Raw genomic sequence first — 18,157 nt, forward strand, 5'->3', positions numbered from 1 at the left:
GAATTATCCACAGTGGTGTTTTTGAAAAGAAGATGATTCTATCCATATATATATAGTTCTACTTGCTATACTCTATTGACAAATAGAGTGTACCCTCAACTGGGCAGCCAAAGCCTATATAAAAATAAAAGTTTCAATGTTACACTCTGAATACAAAGTATTTTAAATAAATATTTTAATTCTATTGTTGGCATTTACAAGTAGAAAGCATACAGTATGTTACAAATATCAAAATGTGAAAAATATGAACGTTACATAAGTAACAAATGTAAAAAAGGTATTTTCTTACCTTCCCTGAAAGTAAGAAAACTATTCAGCATAGGAAAATATCAGTATCAAAAACACAGCATAGGTGTAAAAAAAGTTTTTACACAGTATTAAAAAATGATCTACAAAATGACAAAAAGTAAGAAATGTTGCAATTTGATTTTATATAAATTATAAAAACTGGGTACTTGGGAAAATGTTGAATGGATAAAACAGAAGTCCAATCACAGGCTTTGCTTAGGTCAATTTGTTAACATGTTAAAAGCATAGAACATTTTGTTTTCAATAAATAGCTTTTAAAAGTCTCTTAGAAGTTCTCTGGATCATCACTCTGCAGTGGGGAGGGGCATGTGGGGGCCAACACGCGGTTGTTTCGTTCCTCAGGGAAAGCCTGAGGAAAGTCAGGAGGCCACAACTGTTTGCAAAAAAGATTCAGAAGTTTTAACATGATTTCGTAAGAAAGAGTTAAAGTGCTGAACAAAATGACTTCATTTTAGTACCCACTGTCATGTAAAACTTAAGCAAATACTCAGCCATTTCTGAGCACCATCGTATATGGAATCTATAATTCTGAAAAGTGTTCATGGTCTTTCCTTCAAGGATGGGAAGGATCTTCACTACACTGTACACAAGGATGGGTTAAACCTCAGGGATCTTGCAATGTAAAACATAATTATAATAATACAATGGAGACAATACACATACGCACTATGAAAGCACAAGTTCTTGCTGCCATGGTAACCGTATTAATTTCAAAATCACAAACCAAACACTGGTAAATAAGCAAAACTTTTCAAATGTTGCATGCCACGTAACTAGCTACAAAATACAATGCATGCGGGAAAACAAATCCAACCAAGCGTATTTAAATTAAACAGTTGTTCTGAGGCTGTTTCAGCAGCATCCTGGTTATTATTTTCAATGTTTCCCTCGACCACCAGTCCATACCGGCCTGTTCTCAACTGTGGCCCGACCTAGCTGGCCGTCTTGTCGTGGTTTGAGTGTTTCTCGCTCTCGCATTTCGTCGTGCCAGCATGTCAACAACGTCACACGTACTGCTCTGCTTCCCCTTCTTTGGGGACTGGCTTAGTCGGCCCACCTTTACCTTCTTCATTTGCTGCTGCCTTTTCTGGGAGAGACGCCAAATCTTTAAAAACATCTACATAATGGCCAAAGCCAGGCCCCCAGTTCAAAAGGTTGTCCCAGTTGAAGTTCCCTGCTGGCTGGCCAAGCTTCAAGGGCAGAGTGCTGTCAGCTGCCCCGGGTGCGGCCACCTGGCCACCGGGCCCGCCCTCAGCCCTGCGGCCGTGGTACCTCCTGGGCTTCAGTCTGGCTCCGTAGTTGTCTTCGTCGTCCGCATCCGACTCGTTGACTTGAGACAACTTGGGCATCCTGGACGTGTACACCATGGGCTTTTCCCTGTCGTATTCCATTTCTGAGCACGTGAAAGACTCGTGCGAGTCGCTGTCGGAGGAAGATTCTGGCGCTGGAATGCCGTCCGCGGGGTTCCTGGTCCTGGACAGGGGCCTCCTGCAGTCGTCCTCGGAAGAAGACCTCCCGTGGTCGGCGCTGCAGATGCTGGGGTTGCGGGGGCGAGGGGTGTTGAGCCTCTCCACCTCCTCAATGGAGAGCCCCACAGGAGGAGAGGACTCGAGGGGAATCTGCCCGGTGGGGTGCTTCAGGCGGCTCCCGGGTCTGGAGCCCTGTGCGGCCATGGCCTGAGGACTCTTGCTCCTGCGCCCCAGCCGCGTGGCGTAGTTGAAGAGGCCCGGGGGACACGCCTCCCCGTGCATCTCCAGGGCATTCCCGTCCCTGATTGGCAGGTGCAGCTCCCTGGCGGGGCTGTTCCGGTAGAAAGTGGAGGATTTGGAGAAGGGGGCGGGGCTGTGTCGCGACAGGGGGTTGGGGGTGGGGCAGGCCGAGTGGCTGAGGGAGCTGGTCCTCAAGCCCGGGCCGTAGGCGGGCTGGTAGGTCAGGCTGCTGGCGCCCAGGGGCATGGGCGACTGCCTGGCGAAGCCCAGCGGGCTGTGCCTCTGGATGGAGAACTTGGGCGTGTGGCTGCGGAACTGCTTGTAGTGCTGGATGATGTCGGCGTCCGAGGGCGCGATGCTGCTGGCGTTGTCGATGTCGTAGTGCTCGATCTCCTGCTCGGGCGAGGCCAGCGGCGCGCTGGGGATGGTCTCGGGGCCGTGCGGGATGTCCGTCTCGTCGTAGATGAGGTAGGGGTTCTCCCGCTCGATGATGTCGGGTTTGGGGTTCCCCTCGGGCTGCTTCCTCACAGCCAGGTCGTCCCCGTAGGGGGGGATGTGGTCCGGGTCGTCGAAAGCCACGTTCTCGCTTCCCTTCTTCTTCTTCTCCTTGGGCTTCTTCTCCTCCGCGGGCGCTTTGCCCTTCCTGCCCCGGCACTGGTGGCACAGGATGAGGCTCAGGACCAGGAGGGCCAGGGCGGTGGCGCAGCTGCCCACGATGGCAGGCACGGCCCACAGCGGCAGGGACAGCTCTTCAGGGCCCGGGCTCAGAACGCACACGTGGCCCCCGGGGCTCCCGGCTTTGCACACTTTCCCCTGAGGACAGAGGATGCCCAGGCAGGCCACCACGGTCTCGCAGGTCCTTCCCGTGTGCGACTCCGGGCAGCTGCAGGTGAAGCCCGAGTGCAGGCCCGGCTCGCAGCTGCCCCCGTTCTGGCAGGGGTGCGAGGCGCAGTCGCCTGGGGGCACACACTTGTAGGCGTACCACTGGTTGATGCACAGCAGATCGCCCCAGCAGGGGTTGCTGGCACAGATGTTGGGGCCTCGACAGCCAATCTTCACGGAGGGGTCCGTTTTGGAGATGGAAGCCAAGCTGTGCTTCCCGCTGAAAGGGAGACTTTCGCCACCATACAGCACGGACGCGATGCAGCCATCGAACCCTGCAGGGTTTAGAAAGCCCAGGAAAGTATGTTAGAGAAGCTCGGGACTCAAACGCTATGGAGTCCCCTCAAGATAGTCTGGGGACCATCTTCTCAGAGCCACCATCAATTCAAAGGCTGGGTATCTGTGCACCTTCTGACATAACTCAGCAAGATGTGAGATTCCCACAAAAATGAACCTTGGCTGCTTGGACCTCACCCGTTGTAAGACTCAGGGAATACTGGACTGGGTTTTCTTTGTCTCCCTCTTTTCTTCGATTTAATTATTTACTTGTCTGTTTCTACAGCCCACATACCAAGAGTTACATAGAAATCAAATTTATTTTTTGAGAGCAGAAAAATAGGCCAAAGGCTTTAACCACAAGACTAGGCAGTATCAGTGGAGGTAACAGTATTCCCATGGAGTCCAACATAGTTTCTTGGGGAGCAAAAGAAAAATCTTAGCTCTCACAGTGCTCAGTGTGTCTCCAGAGGATGGATGGAGAGTTCACTGTGGCTTTAATATTTCATGAGGTTGAGACCACAGGGTTAGAAAAAAATTCTAAAATGGCTCCTTGGGGGTAATAATGATGTGTGTGTGTGTGTGTGTATGTGTGTGTGTGTGTTTTATTAGACTGCAGTGCACTAATGCAGCTTCATTGTTCCTGTGTAAAGCATAGGAATCTGTTCTGATCTAGCATAATCTACGTTCTAAAATACTGTAAGTACATAGGAAGAACTTGTGACCTGGAATTTAACTTTTATGCTTTCACTCCATTACTCTGTCTCACATTTTGTCTTTGCCTCTTTTTTGACTCATCATTCCGCCCAAACATCATTTCCACCCCTAATAAACTTTCTCTAAGAGCTTCTATGACATCTCCTACTTTGGTTCCTACAATACTGGATTTCTTCTTATTACACAGTTTTCTTTTTTGACCCAGTCTCTTCTAAACAACCATTAAGTCTCACAGTTACTCAAGGTAAGAAAAGCCCCAGGCTTTCTTTTCCAGCCACACCCTCATGTTATCTATCACAACCAGGCCCAATACTGCAGTTTTCTAGTGGACACTGAAAACACCTAATTCTATATTTGTAGTCTAAGTCTGCCCCTGAGTTTCAGCCCATCCATCCAAAGTTCTTTCTCAAAAGTGCTTCAAGCCCAAACTGTGTCAAATCAAAATCTTGGTGTTTCCAGAGGTGTGTTTCTTTGCACTACATTGAGGGTCCTCTCTTGGCAATAGCACCCTTCCTTGAGTTGAAAAGTTAGAAACCTCCCTGAACTTTACCAAAATCACCAACAGCTTGGTTGATATTACTTTAGAATATGTCTTGCCAGTCAACTTCTTTCTAACCCTTTGGTTATAACATTAATCAGAGCTCAGATACCTTGCCCAGTTCACTGCCAACACCCTCCCAAATAACTTCCACAAGTCCACTCATGTCTTCCAATTCATTCTCCATGTGGCTTGAAAGATCTTTAATACACCTGTATATCTAATCTTGACACTTTTGTGTTTAATAACTTCCCATTGTTCTTCAAGTAAGACCAAAACTGCATCATGGTCTAGAATTTTCTCCAAAATAAATTGATCTTTTACTCACACCTGAACTCATTATTCAGATATGAGTACCTATGTCCAATTTCCCACAGAAGTTTCACTTTCTTCTCCTTTTCTTTCACAAATCTCTAAAATTCAACATCCTCCCTTCACATCATTTTTCATAGATTAAAGTAATATTTGTGTTAGGATTTCATGGATGTTTTTCTCCCTTGTTTCATGAGTTCCATGGGGAGAGTGGCTATGAACAAATACATGTGTGAACATTTACATACATGCCTGGTAAATTCACAAGCATCCAAGTCCATGAGCTTATTATGAATTGTAAACTTTCTACAGGTAGTTAAGATGGTCTTGGAATACTCATAATTGATAGTATCAGAAATACAACTAGTTTTGTGAAGTAGATTTAATAGTAGTATATCTGAGATTCATAGTAAATAAGTAGATTTTTCCAGCTTCACCACAAAACCACCCACTTTTTGAGAAACAACTCTTCCTTTCCTTTATGACTCTATTCCACAGAAGCATTTACCTGCTTGAGTATCTCGATGAGCTTGGTTAGGTGGAATTCCACCAAGAGATATAGTAAGCACGTCAAGACCACCAAAATCCTGAGTAGGGTGGACGATATCTCGGTTATAGATCCTGTCAATGGATAATACAGTAGCAGTTCCATTTTTTCCAATTAGGAAGGTATGCCAGTGGCCATCTGCAACATACACTTCAGGAATATTTCTCTCCACTTTCCCAGCAATTCCCGCATCTGATGTAAAATGTACTTTGCCATTCTTAATCTGGAAAACACATTAAAAATAATGTGCAATTAAAATGTGATATGCTCAAATAAAAATATTTGAATGGAACCAACCCTTAAAATACTGATCAATCCAAAGTAGCTGGATAGCTGAGAAGTCTGGTAGTATTGGAAGATGTACACACATTGTATCTATAACTTTAGGTAACATATAATTTACATTTAGAAATTTCAGTAGTTCTGCAGAGATTCTTACATTTAAAGCTAATTTTTCAAGATGCATAGTTATTTTCCAAAACACAATTGAGATAATAATGTGGGATAATAGCTATCTTCAGATATGCAAATTACACCATTGTGGGATTCTATTTCCAGGGCAGTGGCAAGTGTATTCCATTGGTAATACAGAATACATTTAATCAAAGGCCCATGGTGATCAAAAATGCTAAAGCCACTTGCAAGATGAAAAATGAATGCTCTTTCATAAAGGAAGCAGAGTTGGAAAACTAAAGACAAGAATAAATTGTTTTACCTCTCATCTATGACACGGGAATTTTAGGAAAAAAAAAATGATGCCTATTATTTATATCATTTCTTGAGAGGAAAAACTGTGATGAATAAAGGGTGGATTCTTACTAACGAGGTGACTGGGCAAGGCTTGCCTTTGGCTGTCTTTTCCATCTATCTAAGGGGATTGGGTTTCCTTCGCTTCACCCGGCAGAGCCCTGGGTAGCAGCAAGCTCCACTCCAGTTTCCAGCTCTGCATGGCCAGCAGCAGTGTAGACACTTTACGAGGCAAGGTGAACACTGGGTTTAGGGAACACTATCCCTTCAGGACAGCTAGGCAGAGGGTGGAAGGGTGCCACGTGGCACAGGAAGGGAACAGAGGATGATCAGCTCGTCGCTCAGATCAAACACTATTTCCACAAGCAACAAACACATCTGGTAGAACTAAAATCAGTTCATTTGTACTCTTTGGAAAATATGTGCACCACATTTACATACATCACTTGTAGAGTGATAGTTTATTAAAGCAATCTTTCCAGATAAAAATACATTTCGGTACCAAACCCAGAATGGAAAATAACAAATTCTATTAAATGACAATAGCATTTCATCAGTGGGCAGCAATCCACGATGTGATGAAAACAGAAAGGCCAGTTTAGGAACAGTCAGAGGCCCTTTGTAAAGGAGACTGGGCGAGGGCCTCCTCCAGCTCTGTGCTTCTCCCCTACTTGATCTCGCCATGCCATCCTCTTATTCAGTGGAATTCTGATGAAGAAGCACTTGGAATACACCACAGAATAGGAGTGGGGTTTGGGAATGCAAGTTCTCATTATAATGTCCTTAATGTATGGATTGGATCTGAAATGTCCCCTCCAAAAGCTCATGCATCAGGGGCTGCAGCCATGTTCGGAGGTTAGGAAGAGCTCTGATCTCATCAGTGGATTCATGCATATGATGGATTAATAATTTTAATGGATACTGGGTAGTAACTGCAGGCAGGCAGGAGTGGCTGGAGGAGGTGGGTCACTGGGAGCATGCCCTAGAAGGGTTAATCTTCCCTCTGGCCCCTTTCACTATGTCTGCCACCTGGCTACCATGCCCTTCCGCCATGATGTTGGGTTCATCTCAAGCCCAGAGCAATGGAGTCTGCCAGGAAGGACTGAGACTCTGAAACCCTGAGCCAAACAAACCTTTCCTCCTCTGAGTTGTTCTCATTAGACATTTTGGTCACAGCCATGCAAACTGACTGACACACACTTGATGTTTTCCTTCTCTCTAATGAGACTCCGCCTAACACCTAGATCCTTCCGAACTTTCAGAACAGCATGCTAAGTTATTTCTCGGTTGTTTATCTACATACATTTTTCTCATTAATTTATTAGTTTTTGAATATATAGAGGTTTGAGTCCCTTATTCTAATTCTCTACGACCCATCTACCTTTACTTAAACCAACAAACCAGGCAAAACAGTAGAACAGATTTGGAGTAGAAATGAAACTGAACACCTGACTAACAACAAAGAACTCCAAATATGGAGCTACCTGATAACGCTGTGAAGGAAGGGAGGTTTGTGATATGCTTCAAATACAGTGTCAACAAAGGTACACCCCGATAAGCTCTCCTTCAGCCTTTCTCTCTTTAATTTGTCAGAACAAACCTTGTCATTTCTGCACTTTTCTCCCTCCTCACATAGCCCCCTCCCGACACCCTCTCACCTCTGAACACATAGAACCCTGTCTACCCAACATTCGCCCTCATTTTCACCTCTGCATGTGTGGGAGGGGGTGGGGGAGACTGATTCAGAATGTGGAAAGCAAGAAAGCAAAAGCACTGGTCAGAAAGTGAGTTAAAATAAAGAAAGAAACAATCCAGGATACCCTGACTCTGATAAGCTAGCTGATAAGTCACACTCGTCCCAACTAGTTTCCCAGCCCTCATAAGCAGTTCATATTCCTGCCATCTGAATAATTTACTTGTTAAATTAGCCACTTTCTAACAGTCCACTTAATTCTCCTTATTTCTGGCCTCCACGCCGCCACCTTGTATATTCACGTTATATGCTGAGCCCCTTAAACTCTGGAAAGTTGATTTTCAGAATTTTCACACCAAAAATGCATATTTGGGCTTGAATTAGTCATCGACTATTCATTAGCCCTTACTTTTGCTTCAAGAAAAGAAAATCTCTAAGTATGTGCTATGGATGTACAACATCTTGAGAAGCTGTGGTCCTCTTGCATATGCAAGAAATTACAATAACAAAAACGGATCCTGACATTCAGCTTAAGGAAGAAAAATTCTGTCTCCGATTCCTCCAAGCACACTGCAATTTGACTGAACTCCTTGGCTGGAAGTGATTTGTCATTTTCATGGCACAAGGACTTGGAAGCTGCCTAAGTATGACACACAGACTTCAATGTCAAAGCCTCTCAAAACAAGATGCTTCTCATAGATGATGGAGGTCTACTTCTTCCTCTACTCCTTTACTTTCTTGGCTTCTAACTCACTTTCCAGAGAAAATTATGAACACCCAATTTTAGCATCTACCAATGACTTGTAGCTGTTCTCTATAATTTTTTTTTTTTATTAATTCCGGAACCGGGATCTTTGTTTCAACAATGAGGGTGACCTTTTAACCTAAGGATGTTCTCCTGCATGGAATTAGGGCAGAGTGTCCCCAACTGGGCGGGGCTGATGCCTTTGACCTCAGGGGTCTTTGTCTCTGGGTGCTGTGTATTCCAGTGTGTTTGGCAGCATTCAGAATCTCTACCCAGTCGATGCCAGGAACACTTCCACCCCCAACTGTGAGAGTCAGCAGTGCTTCAGACAATGCAAAATGTCCCCAGGGAAGCAAAATTACCGTGGTTGGCAAAGATTAAGGGGCTGTAATTTGAGAATTCAATAAAAGATTTGTTTTTGTACTACTTACTGAAGATATGCATGTGCAACCTAATCATCAAGGTTGGCTTAGATGAGAATTTTCAGACTAAAAAGTCCAAAATTTAGAAAAGTACATCTATTTTTAGTATTATATGTAAGTTAAATCAAATAATTTCTAATAATTTCCTATGTGTTTTGCTTTTTTATTTAGGAATTTTTTAGTAGATGTAGGTGAAAAGAACTCAGCAAGTTAGTCTTATTTTTCTTGAGAATTTACTAGAATTTATATAAAAATTATCAGTATAATTGCAATATATAAAATTATATTAATGGAAAGCAGTTATGAAAAAATAAACTGAAAAACTGATGATCCACATGGTGATGACTTATTTGCGGGAAAGAAAGCAAAATAATCATTTCAGGACTTCAGAAGCACAGAGCTGGTGGGAACACCCATGTCATGAAGTTATTCCCCAGGTTAGCATCTTATTTATAGATAAGAAAATAATGTGTAAAAGGATAATGAAAAATAAATCCATTGTTCCCATGAAGTATAATTTTTAAAGATTATTCAAAACTATTTGGAGAGATCAGGTGAAATTTCACTTACAATAAATCCAAAATGTACTTCATCTCACAGCAATTACCTGGACAGCAGTTGAATATAAACCCTCAATGACATATACCTATCAATATTTAAAATAATTCTTGGAGAATATCATTTTTCCATTTCAAAGTCATTATCTTTTTGTTTTGCTTTGCTTAAAAGTAGGAGGAAAGCAATACATTTTTTTTTTTTACCAGACAAAATACATTGCAACAGATTCTGTTGGCGCTGCCCACCTGGCAGTGGTGCCCTCTAGACCAAGACAGAGGGTTTAGAAACCAGCCTATTCGGACCTTTGTTCCCCTGGCCAGTGCCTGAGGGATAGTGAAGATAGATGGCACTGGATGGGTGCCCAGCCTTGGTCAGAACTCTGCTGGCTTATAATAGAGAGGACAGACACAGAGGGAGGGTGATGAAGCCCTGGCACAGGTGGTCTCCTGAGGAAGCCCCCGCGCGGTCTCACCTTCACGGTGGTGTAGTTGCTGCTTTCCTGGACGTGGATTAAAACGCCATTCTCACTTCTTGTCCTGAACTTGACTTCCAGACTGCTCACCCCAAAAGGCTCCAGGGGGGCACCACGAATACTCTCTCTTAACAAGTACTCCCGCTTCTCGTTCTGGCTCACATGGTAGTCCAGGCGACCCTTGCCTTCCAGGGACAAGGCAGTGTCAGGAGTGACAGCTGGAAGCCAGGGGAAGGAGAAGTGAGTGAAGGGCCTGTTACTTAGAGCGTTTTCTATAGTGACCCAAGTCATATTAAAAAGGACAAGGAAGATATTAAGTTTGGGAAAATGATGGCTCTAATCCTACTGTGGAAAAAGGCGATTTCCATTTGTGAATTATTACATAAATGTATTTCAGATGCTGAAATCCATTTCAGAACCATGAAATGTAAAACACTTTATGACAGTCATTAATCACTTGGGAAATATTCACAAAATTCTTGCCTCATGATACAAATCATGAATATTCGGAGACTTAGCCACCTGTTGGAATTTTGCACTTGAAAATTTTGTTTGTAATCAATTTCACTGTAATTCCAAAATTCATAAATGAATATGTTTACTAGTTAAAATGACTTTTGATCTTTGGCTGATCTTTGGAAATTTGGTTAAAGAGGTATACACTCAAATACTAACAATTGAAACTTATTTTATTTTCAGTAATTGTGGATAGTTTAATTTATCATCATGTGTAATCATTATGCATAATTAAAATTTATAATAATGTGCTAAAATGTTCACAGTCCAGAAGCACGAAAGTTTAAACCAATGACAAAACTGAAGAAAAGAAAGGAAATGGAGTCAAAGATATCTCAGTACTGGATGGTGTGCTTTAAAAAGGTGGAATTTACAGGTGTGAATCCTACATCAATTTAAGACAATGAGTCTCAGGCATTTCTCAAGCCAATGGCTCATCTCATACTCCAGATTTATTAGTTTCTACTTCCTAGATGCTCACTTATTTTAAGAAATATCATGTGACAGCATACTTTTCCTATGCTTTTAATAGATCTGAAATAACTGTATACAATTATACTTTCTGCTACTCAGATCTTTTAGATATGATATCCTAAATTTTATCATGTATTTTTATACATTCTCATATTATAATAAAGTCAAGTGAGTCCTGAAAAAGTAATCAGATACCTGTAGTTGAATTAAATAGTAACCACTTATTTGAAAATAAAGTTATTCTTATTAAAGAGGTCCCATTAGATGTAGTTAGTGGAATATACAGCTTGAAATTATATCATTGTCTAATGATGGTTTGCTTATCATTCATGTCTTATTAAAAATAAAACCAGGGAGTAAAAGACAAGTAACTAATGAAGGATTTAGAAAGTAATATTCAGAACCAATTCCAACTGATTGCACACTGAAAATCTCACCTTCATTGTAATATATTATGCTGCTATTGTATTATGTTTTTCGCAATATTTGCAGTGATTTACTATGTATATTTTTCTACTAAGCACAAAAAATTAACCAGAGAAATATTCCCTAATGGTGGATGATATTAAATTACAGCTTGACTGCAGCACCTGACCTTTTGAGTTGCCTAGCATTCTTTTAGATAACAAAAAAAAATAATTCAATAAAATATATTCATAAAATGAAAGCTGAAGATTTAATTAGTAAGTAACTCCTTGAAAGGATGTCACTTTTCTCAGCTAAAAAAACTAAATTAAGAATATCATTATCTTGTAGCCACATCAATGTTTATAGCAGCTCAATTCACAATAAACTGTGGAACCAACCTATATGCCCTTCAATAGATGAATGGATAAAGAAACTGTGATATATATACACAATGGAATATTATTCAGCATTAAAAAATAATAAAATTATGGTATTTGTAGGTAAATGGATGGAGCTGGAGAATATCATACTAAGTGAAGTAAGCCAATCCCCCAAAAAACCAAAGGCCAAATGTTCTCTCTGATAAGTGGATGCTAATCCATTATGTTGTGGGTCATGGGAAAAATGGAGGAACTTGATTGGGCAATGGTGGGGAAGGGATGGGAAGGGGGCATGGGGGCAGGAAAGATGGTGGAATGAGATGGACGTCATTACCCTAGGTACTTGTACAACTGCACATGTGGTGTGACACTAGATCGTGTACAACCAGAGAAATGAAAAGTTGTGTTGCAATTGTGTACAATGAATCAAAATGCATTCTGCTGTCATATATACCTGATTAAAATAAATAAATTAATTATTTTTAAAAAAATAAAATAAAGAAGAATATCATTGTATTTTACCAATTATTACATATTTAATATTTTGACTATTTAGAATGAAAAGATAATTTAAATTTTAAATGTGTATTTTAGGCTCATGTCTTTATACTTGTCGTGACTATTTAACTTCCAGGAGAAGCGGAGCCATTTACGTACATTTTTCGCAGTATTTCCCCGTCAGTCCCTCTTTGCAATGACACTGCTGCCAGGACCAGTAGTCTGTACAGGTGCCTCCATGTTGGCAGGGGTTGCGAGTACAAGCCCCTTCGAGTCGAGGGCATCTAAGATAAAGTCACAACAGAGAGCCATAAAGCACAAACAGGATGGGAGGAAGTTGCTAAACACAGATCTAGACTTTTTATCCACCTGTATAATTTCAAGCAATCATTCGAAGCTCAGGTTACAAGACATTGGAATCAACTAATCAAATGAGAATGTCATGTAACACAACATCCACCTGGGAGTAAAAGAGAAGATTAAATAAAAATAATACCTTATGCAACAACAGAAGGGGGGACATGCGTTCTTTAAGTCAGTGCTTATTCAAGTAAGACATGTTGGACACATGGAACCTCGGGCTAACAGGTTACAGGTGCCACATCTAGACTGGATGCCACATTCCTCAGCAAGCTACTAAGGTTTATGGAATGCCTACTTATATGCCAGCTTTGGGTCTAAGCACAGAGGTAAGTGATGAAAATAAATCCAGGCATCATGAAGTACCATCTTTTCCTTTGGGAGAGACAGACAACAACAAAAACATTCCTTAAACACGTCGCTTGTTGGAGGGAAGTTTTGCGGAATAACTCAGAGGAAGGGTAGGAGAAGTGTGGGTTCCTGGACCTCTGAACTGGACGGGGAGGGAAGGATTCGTCTTTACGGAAAGCTGGGCAAAGGCAGGCAGCATGTGATAAGATCAGTCCAGCAGAGGGGACGGCCAGGGGGACACCCTGACGTGAAGGTGGACCCACACCTCTGAGGAAGGCCAAGGGGAGAGTCCGCTGCAGCAGGCGCACAAGCGGAGGTGGTGTGCTTGGGAAGGAAGGAAGGCCGGGTCAGGAAGGGTGCGTGACCCAGGTGTGGACTCTCCACTGTTACCCAGGAGACGGGAGCTACTGCAGCCTTGACAGCAGAGTGGCAACAGGAACTGATTTGTTCCCAGAATGTCACTGTGGCTAATGGAAGGCTGAGAGTAGGGAGAGAGGAGTCCAAGAAAGGCTTGGAAGCTATGGCCAAGCAGGTTTGACTTAAAAGCATATACTCAAGAGAAAAAAAATTCATATTTACAAATGTGTTTGTGTGAACTTGGAGAATGATTCAGAGGGAAGTACATGGAACTACATCACCAGTGGTAAGAAGTCTCAGCCCTGTCTGTACTCTTCTGTCAATAATCATAATGAGATGATGCCCCTTTGAGCAGAACAATAAAAATGTAGGAAAAAGAAAAATGCCAAATGGCATAGAATCCTTAAGTTGGAAACACTGGAAGTTATTCACAGATTTGTCTTTACCATTTTATTTCTAGAGATCTTGTCCAAGGAAAATAATGTCAGCAAAGATTTTTGTGAAAATATGCTGATCACAGGGCTACTAATATGTTGATAAAACTGAAAACAACTATGGTGTACAACAGTAGTTAAAATAGAGCACATTCATATTATGGGATACTAGGCAGGCATGAACATGATAATAACCTAAGGGTATCTGTTCCTGGGTGGATAGGTCATAGATTATTTTTATTTTCTTCTTTACATTTTTTTTCCCCTGAATTTTTCACATTTTCAAAGGAAGCAAGAACAATTTTTAAAATAAAATGTGATTTTTGTAGTTCCTAAGTCATTGCTGGCAACCTAATATATAATCAAATCTTTAAAAAGTCTTAGAGTTTATAATTAATTAAGGTATTAGCTGTTAAACCAAGCACTCCTGTAATCCCAACAACTAAAGAGGCTGAGGCCGGAGGACCAAAAGTTCGAGGCCAGCTTCAGCAATTTAGCAAGACTCTAAGCAACCTAGAGAAACTTTGTCAGGGGCTGGGGATGTGGCTCAGTGGTAAAGTGCCCCTGGGTTCAACCCCCATTACCAAAATAAATAAATAAAAAGAAAGAAATTAGCTGTTCAAACTGTGTCAAGGTTTTGAGAACACATACATGTCTATTAGTAAAATTAATTTCAAACAAAGTGTTCTGTGAACATGATAGCTAACATGTACATATGGCAACATGCTGAGCTCCTTCATCTCCTAAGTGCATTTGATCTTCCCAGCTCTGTAAGGAAGGGTGAACACATGTGCACATGCATGCACACATAGATATTTTTCTTAGACTCCAGAAAATTAAAATTGCCTAATTAGGTATCACGCTGTATGCCAAATAAAATTTATCAGCTATAAATAGAGATTTATAATTTAAAATGTGGCATTTTTAGGGAATTGGGCACAATAATTTCATCTTTGGATGTCTAATTAGCATATACTTCTGCATTTTTCTCCAAAATTACAAGAAAGAATCCATACTGATCCAGAATGCCCTGGGCTGCCAAGGCTTGGCTGGGTTCCAGAGGCCTTCCGTTGACCGCAAACTCCATGATACAGCCCACGAAGTCATGGCTTTCCACGTGTCCTCTCCTCTGCAGGATGGGCTCCAGCGATCTGATACCTCCAACTGTGACCCGGTTTGGCTGAACATCCAGAGTCCTGAATAAGAAAGGGAAGATAAGGAAATGAGGACTAACACGAGAGATTTCTGAAAAGTGCTTAGTTTGGGGGGAATAAAAGTAAATCCGACTTTTTCTTGCACATGTTATGGTGTGGTAAACATCAATGGAAAACACTGCAGGTTGGCACGGGTGCCCCCAAAAAAGAGACCTGCAGGGTTGTTTGGTTTTCAAGATCTAAAAAATAATAAAAGTTGTGAAAATCGTATTTTAAATTAGTCAAATTTGACCTATGCGACAATGCTGAGTCAGCAAGAAGCAGCTGTGCAGACAGACCGCGAGAAAGCAGGGCCACTCCCCCGCTGGCATCAGCTCCGGTCTCTCTAGAGATGGTCTGCCAGCCAGTGGACTAGTGCAGCTCAAGGTGTGTGCTTTTCTCTGTTCTTAATAAACTGGAGGGTGCTTTTGTTAGGCTACTCTTGAGTTTCTGGGTTAGAGGCTGTCAAAGCACAAGTTAGCCATCATGGCACGTTTAGAGAATGATGACGAGTTAGGCTCCCCATCCTTCTCCTCCCCATCCTTCTCCTCCCCAGGACTCGGGTAACCTGCAACTCCTTCGTAAACTTTTCAAAGAACATTGACTGCACTAAACTCTCTTTTCTTTGGTTTTATCCTCATCTCTTAGAATGCCTTTCAAAAAAAAAAGCTGTAACACAAAATGTCATTAATCATCAACGTTTTATTTCATAGAATGAGAATCTCTATGAGGGGAGTAAATTATCTTAAGCTTTTATGTAATATTTAAATTTCATAATGATTTTTAAATGTGTAAATTTGAAACGTCATGTGAAAATAAAGTTCAGACTAATCACTTTGCTCACCAGTCATCTGACACGGCCACATTACTGACGGTGCAGTAACCAGGTTCTTGATTCTCGGAACAGGAGTCCACGGTTAAGGATGCTGCCTGCAAAGCAAGAGCAGGAATGTCACTGTGGGACTCCTTGTCCTCACACACCCAGGACTCCTCTGTGCAGATGTGATTCTGACACTGTAAGGACACTGTGATCTGATGTGATACAAGACATGACAAATCACAGAATTTACTACAACTATTAAATTATAGCAATATCTCTTTGATATCTTTAAAACAAAAACTGTGATTATTTTTACACACAAGAGGTAGCAGGGTGATTTGAAAATTCCTCTCCTGCTTCCTCATTTTATGAAAAAATAAAATGTTATGAATCGTCAGTCTTCCTTAAAATATCACACAGTAGTTCTGCGCTATTTCCTGGGATTATAATGTTCATAAACCTATTTATTCTACTATTGAGTATTTTAACAAATGAAAAAAAGCATTCAACTTTCAATTTTCAAAAGTCTTATTCTAATATTTTATCCAGATTTATTAAAAAATGTTGAAAGTACAATATAAATACTATACTAGCAATCTGTGAAAATGTTAATATTTGTATTACAAATGAAGTTTGAAATGAAGAAAAACATCAAATAGTGTTCTTATGCGTGTTAAGATTATTATTTTAATAACCTACCACAGCACATCAATGTACAATTGGAATGTATCACTATGTATTGCTAGACTGGAGAAATTCCCCAAAGGTATCCCAATCATAGTGGTCACTGCTTGCAACCTAAGGGATGCAGACCCCTTGAAACCAAAGCTGTCTGTGTAGTGGAACACAGGATATCACAGGAAGAGGTGTAACCCAGAAGCACAGGAGGATGAAGGTGTCTCCCCAAGCAGAAATAGGGTTCTGACAACCTTCCTCAAACGCCACGGAGCAAGGTTAATTCAGCTTTGCTACATTTACGTAAGGGTAATACAAATACTATGCAAGTATCCTATGAGAACAACTGTCACTTGAGGTTAATTTTAGTATGAGCAAAGCAAGGAAGGAAGTGCCACAGGGGCAGGTCCTGCACACTGCCCCTTAGCCAGCTGCAAGGGCCAGGTAGCAAGAGTTCCACCTTCCGGAATCAGCCGGCTTCTGTTATCCACAGAAATCATTCATTGCCTTGAGAGCCCTCTTTTATCAGCATTGCTTATGATTTTTAGGGACTGTCTATAAAATGTATGTTGGGATGGGCAATTTATAAAAGTCTATCTTAAATGTCTTGAATTCCAGGAACTGAATAGTGTCAATTCAAGATTATTGTGCATTAAAAATTTTTAAATATTTCTGTGAGTTAGTTCATAGCCCCATGAACTCTTGTGGGCCACATGAATTTTTTTACTGCTACCTTCTCAAGTAAATTATGACAAACACCAGCATTTTCAGGAAACACGTCCCCTTGCAATCCTATGTCAAGATGCACATGCCCCATTTGGTTTACTACGTTAACAGTTGCGGTTCTTTCACATTATCTCTGAAACGAGGTGACATTCAATCTCAAAAGCAGCATTGAGTTGTCACGGCTGCTCCTGTTGAGTGACCATTGCTTTGCAGACGCTGGCCAAGTGTCCATCCTGGGCTCCCTGAAGTGAGGGCACACTGGAGTGCATCCCACAGACCCCCATGAATGCCTCAGCTAGAAAACCAAACTCAGACCATGGCACCGTGCACTGAGCATCCTTTCGATGTGGTTATGTAAGTTTCCTATTTTCTAAAATCTTGGGGATACAAGAAAGAAAGAGTCAGTGAGGGGATGACTTATTGGAATAGTCTCTGGTGCAATTCAATGAGAGCTCAATGTTCCTCCTCATCCTGCTGAATTTCTGCACCAGCTCCACTGTAAATTGAGACATTTCTATCCTGACTATGCAATGATTAAAAGCTGAGAGACTAATGATTTTGCCAGCTTTCCACAAAAAAAAAAAGAATCATTTTCAACTGTAGAAAATAACAAACTCAAAACCCAGCAGGGGCCTTCCTTGGAAGTTTTTTGATGTAGTGAGACATTTTTCCTATGACTGAATTACGAGTGACAGGGGTGTTTTTTTCTCATTTGCCATTATTCAAAACTTGTTGACTGTAGCCACATACCAATGTGAATTGGAAGAGCCCCTCTCTACCCCATCTGGCATACTGCACAGTGACATCCCTTCCACCCTCCTCTCACTCTCAGGTCCTTGTTTGACAGATGCACACATTCGTGACATTTAAAGCGTCCTTGGAGGTCATCAGGTAAAATCATGTGTGCTATACACTAACATGCGTCAGAACATCTCAGAAATATGGCTAGCTCGCATGGGACTGCAACGTGGGGTGAGGCAATCCCTGCTGTCCCTCCTCAGGGAAGTTTAGGAGATCCTTACAGCTAATGTAAGTCCC

General features: G+C 41.6%; 1 protein-coding gene across 1 annotated transcript in view; it reads right to left on the reverse strand.

The window, feature by feature from the left end:
- Positions 1-220: 220 nt before the first annotated feature.
- Fat4 (FAT atypical cadherin 4) overlaps positions 221-18,157 on the reverse strand; it is a 153,526-nt gene continuing 135,589 nt past the window's right edge. Inside the window, exons 12-17 of the mRNA XM_027926740.3 lie at positions 15,743-15,828; positions 14,722-14,901; positions 12,363-12,487; positions 9,928-10,145; positions 5,252-5,513; positions 221-3,175 (exon numbers count right to left, since the gene is read on the reverse strand). Coding sequence (XP_027782541.2) covers positions 1,314-3,175; positions 5,252-5,513; positions 9,928-10,145; positions 12,363-12,487; positions 14,722-14,901; positions 15,743-15,828 — 2,733 coding nt within the window. The 3' untranslated portion in view covers positions 221-1,313. The remainder of the gene's footprint in view (positions 3,176-5,251; positions 5,514-9,927; positions 10,146-12,362; positions 12,488-14,721; positions 14,902-15,742; positions 15,829-18,157) is intronic.

This window comes from Marmota flaviventris, chromosome 7, assembly GCF_047511675.1.
Source record: "Marmota flaviventris isolate mMarFla1 chromosome 7, mMarFla1.hap1, whole genome shotgun sequence".
Lineage (NCBI taxonomy): Eukaryota > Metazoa > Chordata > Mammalia > Rodentia > Sciuridae > Marmota > Marmota flaviventris.